This window comes from Otolemur garnettii, unplaced genomic scaffold (assembly GCF_000181295.1).
Source record: "Otolemur garnettii isolate 467f Iridium unplaced genomic scaffold, OtoGar3 scaffold00036, whole genome shotgun sequence".
Taxonomy (NCBI): Eukaryota; Metazoa; Chordata; class Mammalia; order Primates; family Galagidae; genus Otolemur; species Otolemur garnettii.
In genome coordinates, this window is record NW_003852431.1 from 13185841 (window position 1) to 13195712 (window position 9872).

General features: G+C 39.6%; 1 protein-coding gene across 3 annotated transcripts in view; it reads right to left on the minus strand.

Annotated features, from left to right (window-relative positions):
- Nucleotides 1–9872, minus strand: part of PIBF1 (progesterone immunomodulatory binding factor 1) — a 263961-nt gene that overhangs the window by 111390 nt on the left and 142699 nt on the right. For all 3 annotated transcript variants that reach the window (XR_002773386.1, XM_003789727.3, XM_023513174.1), the window contains exon 13: nt 6196–6286. Coding sequence is in view for 2 of the 3 variants with exons in the window: in XM_003789727.3 (XP_003789775.1) it covers nt 6196–6286 (91 nt within the window). In the remaining variant the exon portion in view is untranslated. The remainder of the gene's footprint in view (nt 1–6195; nt 6287–9872) is intronic.

The following is a 9872-nucleotide window of genomic DNA, read 5'->3' on the forward strand; positions in this document are numbered from 1 at the left end:
TCACAGCTCACAGCAACCTCCAACTCTTGGGCTTAGGCAATTCTCTTGCCTCAGCCTCCCGAGTAGCTGGGACTACAGGCGCCTGCCACAATGCCCAACTATTTTTTATTGCAGTTGTCACTGCTGTTTTAGCTGGCTGGTGCCGGTTGGAACCCGCCATCCTTGGTATATGGGGCTGGTACCCTACCCGCTGAGCCACAGGAGCCACCCTCAAAACTACTTTCATGTCTAGTTGGTATCTTTACTAATTATTTGAACAAGCTTCTTTAAAACCTGGAAACAAAGTTGTTTTGTTATTTTTATTTTTGCAGTTTTTGGCCAGGGCCAGGTTTGAACCTGCCACCTCCAGTATTTTGGGCCAGGGCCCCAGTCCTTTGAGCCACAGGCACTGCCCAACAAAGTTGTTTTAAAGAAAACTCAAATTATGCCTATCCAAGGTTTGGGAATTCTGTTTTTTCTCTAAAATTTGCTATGCAATTTCCTTTAAGAACACATTAATTGGTACAACACATTGGAATTTACTGAACATCTCTCTGTCAGGCACTATGTAGTTAACTTCATATCCATTTTATCATTTTAATTTCATAATATGTCCCGGGTAGCATTAGGCAACTAATGAATAATTTCACTGGGTATACAATTTACTAACAAACATATGTTACTCAGAAACAGAAATCGTATAAATTACAAGTTTTGGATAATCATTATAACTGATCTTTCTGAAGCTGAAGAATATTCAGTGACATAAGAAAATGTTCTGGATGGAATTCTACCATAAAAAGTTAAACAACTAAGTTACACCTAACAATATCCTAAATAAATAAGAAAATATACATATCTATATGTATTTATTTAAATTTGTGATTAGTTATTTTGGATGGTAGAATTACCAGTAATTTTCCTGATTTTACAAAATAAACAATATTTTATAATCAGAAACGCCCTTCCAATTAAGTGTTACTCTAAAATATCAAATTCTGGTTACTGAATACATGTGATTTAAAATCAAATTTAGTATGAATGGAATCTATTGTGTTCCTTCAAAATTTTAATATACATTTTGGTATAAGCTACTGTACAATGAAAACTTCATGGCTTGGGGCCTGTGGCTCAAGCGGCTAAGGCGCCAGCCACATATACCTAAGGTGGCAGGTTCGAATCCAGCCTGGGCCTGCCAAAACAATGATGCCTGCAACCAAAAAATAGCCAGGTGTTGTGGCTGGCGCCTGTGGTCCCAGCTACTTGGGAGGCAGAGGCAGGAGACTCACTTGAGCCCAGGAGTTGGAGGTTGCTGTGAGCTGTGATGCCTCATGGTACTCTACCCAAGAGGATAGCTTGAGACTCTGTCTCAAAACAAAATAAAACAAAACAAAACTTCATTTTGCAAATATTTCATTTACTCTTCTGAATTCTTTTATAACTTATTTTAGGTTTTCAGTGCTTTAATTTTTTTTTCTTTTTGTTTTTTTTTTTAGAAGATATAGTCTCATGGCTGGGTGTGGTGGCTCATGCCTGTTATCCTAGCACTCTGAGAAGCTGAGGTGGGTGGATTGAGTGAGCTCAGGAGTTTGAGACCAGCCTTCACAAGAGTGAGACCCTGTCTCTACCAAAAATAGAAAACCCCAGCCAGGTGTTGTGACAAGCTCCTGTGGTCCAAGCTACTCAGGAAGCTCAGGGAGAAGGATTGCTTGAGCCCAAGAGTTTGAGGTTGCTGTGAGCTATGATGACATCATGACACTCAAGCCCAGGGTGGGCTGGGTGACCCTCTGCTTTAAAAAAATAAAAACAAAAGCCCACCAATCCAGGAATGGATTAACAAGCTGTTGTATATGTCTACCATGGAATAATATTTAGCTATTAAAAAAGATGGGGACTTTACATCTTTTGTATTAACCTGGATGGAATTGGAACACATTATTCTTAGTGAAGCATCACAACAATAGAGAAGAAAGAATCCAACGTACTCAATTCTTTTTTTTTTTTTGGTTTTTGGCTGGGGCTGGGTTTGAACTTGCCACTTTCAGCATAAGGGGCCAGCGCCCTACTCCTTTGAGCCACAATATACTCAATTCTAACATGAAGGCAGTAGATGATCTAATACAAAGTAGGGAGTAGGGGAATGATGGATCAGGAGAGAGGAGAAGGGAGGGAGATGGGGGGGTCATAGTGTATGGCACATCTCTTGTGGGCGAGACACAATTACAGGAGGGACTTTACCTAACAAACAAAATCTGTGTAACCTAATTTTCTGCACCCTCAATGAATCCCAAACAACAAAAAACAAACAAAAAAAGATGTAGTTTTGCTGTGTTGCTCAGGTTGGATTGAGAGGCATGAACATAGTGTCCTACAGCCTCAAACTTGTGGGTTCAAGTGATCCTCCTGTCTTAGCCTCTCTTGTAGATGAGATTACAAGTATTCACCATTGTGCCAGGCTCCACTGCTTTAAGTGCAAATGTAAAGGATTAAATATAGATTCTCTCAAAGGCTATATTGCTTTTGTTTTTAAACTTAGAGTAAAAGTCATTGCCTTCTTTACAAATACCCATAGAGAAATCAAATGTGGACTTTTCAAACTTCAGAAATATGTCAGACCCTAAACTGAATTTTTTTTGAGCTTCCAGTTTTGTGTATACAGTAGGTAGTCAATGAAAGCTGTTGAATGAATAGGTAAAGAAATGCATGAATGTCCTCTTTGGATATCTAGGTCCACTTTTCCTTCACTCAGTTTAGATGACCTGAGAAGCACTTCCTCAAAATAACCCTCTGGCTCACCATGAGAAGAATGCCTGGCACCAGCTGGCAGGAGATATTAATAGCGTGCCCATTAGGCTCTTGTTCAAGGCACACAGATAGCTCTGTGATAGAATCTTTAGAAATATTTGGACAGTTAAGATTATTTGGAATATGAATCAGTGTAGTTCCTTAAATCTTTAGTCTAAATATTAAAAACTTCTGTTTTAAAAAAAAATTAAAAAATGGTAAGACATAATAGTAATAACTGCTTTCAATTTCAGAGAAACTCAGCATTTGGGGCTAAAGAAAGCAAGCTTATAACAATAAAAGTATTTTTTTTCTAGTAACAAAGCTTCTTTTGAAGGATTTAGATGCTAAAATAGAGGAGAGAATGGACTTTTCCCATTCAACTTCAATTTTTCGTATTTTACCTAACATTTACGATTGACAAAAAAGTCTCTTAACCACAAATATTTTTCTATTCCTCCCTCCCCACTTTCGACTCAAAAACAGAGATATCTTGAAAGTTACAAAATATTCTAGGTTACCTATACTGACTTTTTGAGGGACTAGAAATGAGAGAGAACTACAACTAATTTCCCAAATAATATATTATTTAAAACACTTGAGTTTTCAACAGACAAAATTAACCAATCCAGTGATAAACTGATACTTTCATTCCCTTGATCTAAATCGGGCATATATTTACTTTATCTAGTAAGACACATACGTCCTACGCATCATTTTCTATTTCCTATAGTCTATATCGTAAAGACATGTTATTCTCGCAGTCACCCTTCAAAGTCACTATCAAAGTACTGGAGTTAAGATGGAATGCTTTTCTTACTTGATGTGTAATGTCTCTAAATGTCTAAATCAACTCAAATAGAAACAAGCAGCTTTGATTTCCCAAATACTCAGTTGAGAAAACAGTTCTACTAAGAATCATGCACAGAGCTAGGTAGAGACAGGGGAGAATAAACAAGAGTAAGATGTAGTTGCTGACCTTGACGAATTTTTCATCTAGCTGGAGAAATTACACAGGAAATGACAGCTAATGAGGTAAGAGATACGCTGTGCTGTGAGGTGTGGAAAATAGGTGTTTACAGGCAGACAGATATATTTACACTCATTTTGCGTAGAGAGGAATATAAGGCTAGAGAGAGAGGGCCACATCATGGAGAGGTTTGGACCTCTGACAAAAATTCTGACAAAAACTTTCAGATTTGACGTGGTAGTACTGAATGGGGCAGTGAGATGCTTTAGTGAAATAGGATGAATTTGGGTGGGAGAGAAGAATTAGTTTAAAAATCAGGCAAGTCAACTAGAAAACGTGAATACAGACACAGTTTCCTGCTGGCATGCAGTTAGTTCTTGTCTTCCATGAGGGACTGGTTTCAGGTTTCACCCTCACACCACCACCTTAATGATATCAAAATCTATGAATGCTCAAGTCACTTGTGTAAAATTTCTGTAGTTTCCACATATATCCTAAGCACATCCTCAAATACGAGGTCTGATAATTAAGTCTATGAACTTGGCACTGAAGCACTGTACAAACAACTGGTAAGGTTTCATAGTCTTGGTATGTTAGCGCTCACAGCTGTGGTCACGCCGATGTGTGGCAGTGTCTTGCTGAGTGTGGTTCATGATTGTTTTGGATGTTTTTATGTGCCATTAAGAGAATGTTGGAGCTTGAATTACAGCAACAAAGATCTGTAAATTTCTTATTAAACTTGGCAAGAATGGAAGTGAAATTAGAGACACATTAGTCCAAGTTTATGGGGATAATGCCACAAAGACAATGGCAGTATACAAATGGATTAAATGTTTTTCTGAAGGGAGAGAAAGCATCACTCATCAAGAGAGGTCAAGGAGGCCAGTATCAAGCAGAACTAATAAAAACACTACAAACTTCTATGCATTGTGCATCAAAATAGTTGGCTGCTGTGAGAAGCATAGCAGACAAAGTAAACATTGATAGAGAAACAGGAAAATCTTAACTGAAAATGTCAGCCAACAACTCAGAGTGCTTGCATCATGACAATGTACCAGCTCACACTGCACTATCTGTGAGGGTGTTTTTAGCCAGTAACCAAATAACTGTATTAGAACACCTTCCTACTCACCTAATGTGGCCCCCAATGACTTCTTTCTTTCCCAGAGATAAAAGAAATTTTGAAAGGAAGATATTTTGATGACATTTGGGACATCAAGGGTAATATAAGATAGTACCTCTGATGGCCATTCCAGAAAAAGAGTTCCAAAATTGCTTTGATGGGTGAACTAGGTGCTAGCATCAGAGCATGGCTTCCCATGGGGAGTGCTTGGAAGGTGACTGTACTGATAGTCAACAGTGAGGTATGTAGCACTTTTCTAGGATGAGTTCATGAATTTAATTTTCTAGATCTTGACCCTAGTCCTTTAAATCATATCTAGATTACTTACAATAGACCTAGTACAATGTAACTACTATGTAAATAGTTGTTATACCATATTGATTAGGGAATAATGACAAGAGAAAAAATCTACACATGTTCAGGATAGTTGTATCCAGTAATTTCTTTTTAAAAATATTTTTATTCTGTGGTTGGTTGAATCTACAGATGCAGAACCACAGATATGGAAGTCCGACTGTACTTTCTTTTGCTTTTCGGAAATAGGGTTTCACTCTGTCACCTTGGCTACAGTGCACTGGCATCCTCAAAGGTCACTGCAACCTCCAACCCTTGGCTCAAGCACTACTTCCTCTGTCTCCTGAGTAGGTGGGACTACAGGTGTGCACAACCATGCCTGCATGATTTTTCTATTTTTTTGGTAGAAATGGGATCTTGCTCTTGCTTAGGCTGGCCTTGAACCCCAGACCTCAAGCAGTCCTCCCACCTTGGCCTCCTAAAGTAGTAGGATTATAGTCATGAGCCACCATGCCCAGCCTGACTGTACTTTTAAACAATACTTCGTATAATAACTAGTGAATTTCGAAAAATTTTCCCAAAATTGTTTTGATATTCATAAAGCCTTTTATAGTTTCAATCACAACACATGGCATATGCCATTTCCATGTCACTCTTTTTAATGTGAATATCAAGGAATGTAGGCAGATGAATAAAAACAGGAGAAAGAGAAAAAACAGAATTAATTTTAACCTGAAAATTGTTGATACAAAGCATTTGTAACTCATCTGAAATTAATGTGAAAACAAAAAGAAAATGGCATCTTTATCACTGAATCTAATTCTATGAAAATGCTAATGGACACTTCTACTGACCATTGAACTTATTTAAATATGCATGAAATATTATTCCTTACAGTGTTTTATTTTGTGAGCAAGTGAATATTTATGCATACTAAGAAAAGGGTTACTTTACTTTGTCATTCAACTTAGCACATTATCCAAAAGCACAATGTAATTACATTTAGCTTGAGTAGATAAGTAAAACAAATCTATATTGATTTTACCTTTGCTTTAGTCGTCTTTTGGCTGTTGTGGGAACATTAGCACCATAGCCATAGGAAAAAAGAACCCTTTCAGCCTCGTCTTCATTTTCAACTGGAAAATATTAAAATGCATAATGTGAAACATCTTGTTTCCTTAAAAAACATGGCAGAAGTGAAAATAAGAGGTTATAATAATACATTAGGGAGCATAAGAACATAAAAAAGGGCTAATGTGTGACTTTTAGAGCCCACTTGTAAGCCCAGAAGATCCTTTTCCTTCATTGCCACCTTCTCTTGGCTTTTACTCACTCACTAGCACATGTGCAGCTGACACACCTGACTTTCAGAAAAACGTGGGAAGGACACGTGCGCAGAATGACAAGCTAGCTATGTGAAGACAGTGCAGGAGTAGCTCGTTAGCACCCCCCACCCCAACTCCTTAGCGTGAATGCTTTTAACCCAGGCATCAGAGCCGCTCAGAGGCTCAGGCCTGTAATCCCAGCACTCTGGAGGGCCGAGGAGGGTGGATTGCCTGAGCTCAGGAGTTCGACACCAGCCTGAGCCAGAGTAAGACCTCATTTCTAAAAATAGCCCAGCATTGTGGCAGGCACCTGTAGTCCCAGCTGCTCAGGAGGCTGAGGCAAGAGAATCATTTGAGCCCAAGAGTTTGAGGTTGCTGTGATCTGTGATGCCACAGCACTCTACTGAGGGTGACAAAGTGAGACTCTGTCTCAAAAAGAAAAGAAACAAGCAAACAAATAAAAAACCCTCAGATATCTAAAGCAAGAAACACTCCTGGTCTAGCTAGGCATGGTGGCTCTCACCTGTAATCCTAACACTCTGGAAGGCCAATGCAGGTGGATTGCTTGAGGTCAGGAGTTGGAGACCAGCCTGAGCAAGAACCATCTGTAAAAATAGCCAGGTGTTGTGGCGTGTGCCTGTAGTCACAGATACTGGGGAGGCTGAGGCAAGAGGATCATTTCAGCCCAAGAATTTGAAGCTGCTGTGAGCTATGATGCCACAGCACTTTACCTAGTGCTGCAAAGTGATGTCTTAAAAAAAAAAAAAAACCAAAACAAAAACAAAAAGAAACACTCCTAGCTGAGCACATACCATAAACTTCCCTCTTTATTTTATTTAATACTTTATTCTATTTTAAAATATTAAAGGGTTACAAACATAATAATTATTTTTTTTTGAGATAGAGTCTCAAGTTGTCACCCTGGGTAGAGTGCTGTGGTATCACAGCTTACAGCAACCTCCAACTCCTGGGCTCAAGTGATTCTCCTGCCTTAGCCTCCCAAGTAGCTGGGACCATAGGTGCCTGCCACAACGCCCAGCCATTTTTTTGGTTGCAGCCATCACTGTTGTTTGGCGGGCCCGGCTGGATTCTAACCTGCCAGCTCAGGTGCATATGGCTGGTGCCTTAGCCACTTGAGCCACAAGTGCAGAGCCAACATAATTATTATTTTTGAGACAGTCTCAATCTCTTGCCCTTCACAGAGTGCCCTGGCATCATAGCTCGTTAAATTGCTTGAAAAATCCTTTTGCATCAACCTCCCAAGTAGCTGGGACTACAGGTGCTTGCCACAATGCCTGGATAGTTATTTTATTTTATTTTATTTGGTAGAGATGGGGTCTCACTCTTGCTTAGGCTGGTCTTGAACTCCTGCCCTCAAGCAATCCATCTGCATCAGCCTCCCAGTTTGCTAAGATACAGGCGTGAGCCACTACTCACAGCCCTGAAACATTATTTCTTAAAGTATATCCTTGCTTGGATTTATTCCATCCATTTTTGAAAGGTGTAAAGGATTATATCATATGACATGCTAAGTTGTCCTGTTTAAAAGCACAATAATATACATATGTTGTGTTACTCTGAAAAACACAAAAGGCTTTTTTGTACACCTGTATTCACTATAGCCTAATTCACAATAGCCGGAAGGTGGAAACAACCCAAGTGTAACAGTGGGTGAACGGATAAAGAAAATGTGGTTTATCCATACATATAAGGGAATACTCACTTTAAAAGGAAGTTCTAACACATACTATAACATGGATAATGTTGAGGATGTTATGCTAAGTAAAATAATTCAGTCACAAATGCACAAATACTATATGATTGGAGGAGGGGAGAGGGAGAAAGAGGAGGAAGGAGTGTAGGAAGAGAAGGAGTGGGGGCAAGGAACAGAGAAAGAGGAGGAGGAGGAGCGTCAACACTGGGCCTTCCCTGCCCTGCCAGATTGGTGGCCTCACGACCTTGGCCTCCTCCGGCCATGGCCTAGCTGTGGGCCACATTCTTGCTGCAGTTCCTGTGACTGGTGCGGCAGCTCAAGAGGTCCCACAAATTGGCTGGGTATACGGTAATGCTGAGGCGCCAGACTCAAAGGCTTTTTAATAAAATATGTGAGGTTGGACAATTAAGTTGGCAAACTCATCCTGGAAAAAGTGCCACGCACCTCATTGTTGAATATCACTATGGTCACCTTCAAAACACTCCCCTGGGGAAGCTATGCACCAATGCCACTGCCTAGTCTACTCTTCAAAGTGATTTTGGAACTCTTTTTCTGGAATGGCCATCAGAGCTGCCACTGTCCATAGCCTGAAAATGAAGTCTGTGAACTCATCTGAGAAAAGTGCTTTGAAGGGCGGACTAGGCACCGGCAGTGGTGCACAGCCTCCCAAAGGAAGTCCCCTGAAGGTGACCACAGTGACACTCAGCAATGAGGCAGGTAGCACTTCTTCTAGGATGAGTTTGACTTCAGTGTCTAACCTCGTATGCTATGTCAGATGACAAATAACAACATATCAATTTTATCAATTCTCTTCTTGATAAAAGAGATAACTATTTTTGACCATGACAGATATTTATTATTTTATCAGAATAACTTTAACTTACAATAAAATTATGCACTAGGTAGGCTACCTGTAAAGAAAATACACAGACCTATGCATATAATAAAAGCTTTAATATTTTTAATTCTAAATAAATTCAGAGAAAAAAATTTACTTCTAAAATCACACCACTTTCCAAAAAGAATTTTAACGAATAGATTAACTAATTTTAACTAATAAGTCACATACAATGACATAACTAATAAGTCACATACAATGACATTTTACTGCAAGTTGGAATTAAAAGCATTAATCCTAGCACTATGGGGGGCCAAGGCAGGCAGACTGCTTGAGCTCAGGAGTTCAAGACCAACCTGAGTGAGAGCAAGACCCCATCTCAAAAAAAAAACCAAAAAACTGGCATTGTAGTGGGCACCTGTATTCCCAGCTACACAGAAGCCTGAAGCAGGAAGATTACTTGAGCCCAATAGTTTGAGGTTGCTGTGAGCTATGTATGATGCCACAGCATTCTACCAAGGGTGACAAAGTGAGACTCTGTCTCAAAAACAAAACCAGATATTTCATCAAAGGCCATAAAAGTTTTAGTAGCTCAAATTAAAGCAGCCAATTGTTTATTGGCAATCTCATTAGTTAGTGTTAAAAAGAGAAACTTACTTTCAGGGCTAAAAAGATTTTAAAAAGCCATGTATTTTGGTGGCACGTGTGGCTCAAAGAGTAGGGTGCTGGCCCCATATGCTGAGGGTGGCAGGTTCAAACCCAGCCCCAGCTAAGAAACTGCAAAAAGAAAAAAGGCTTGGCGCCTGTGGCTCAAGTGGCTAAGGCGCCAGCCACATACACCTAAG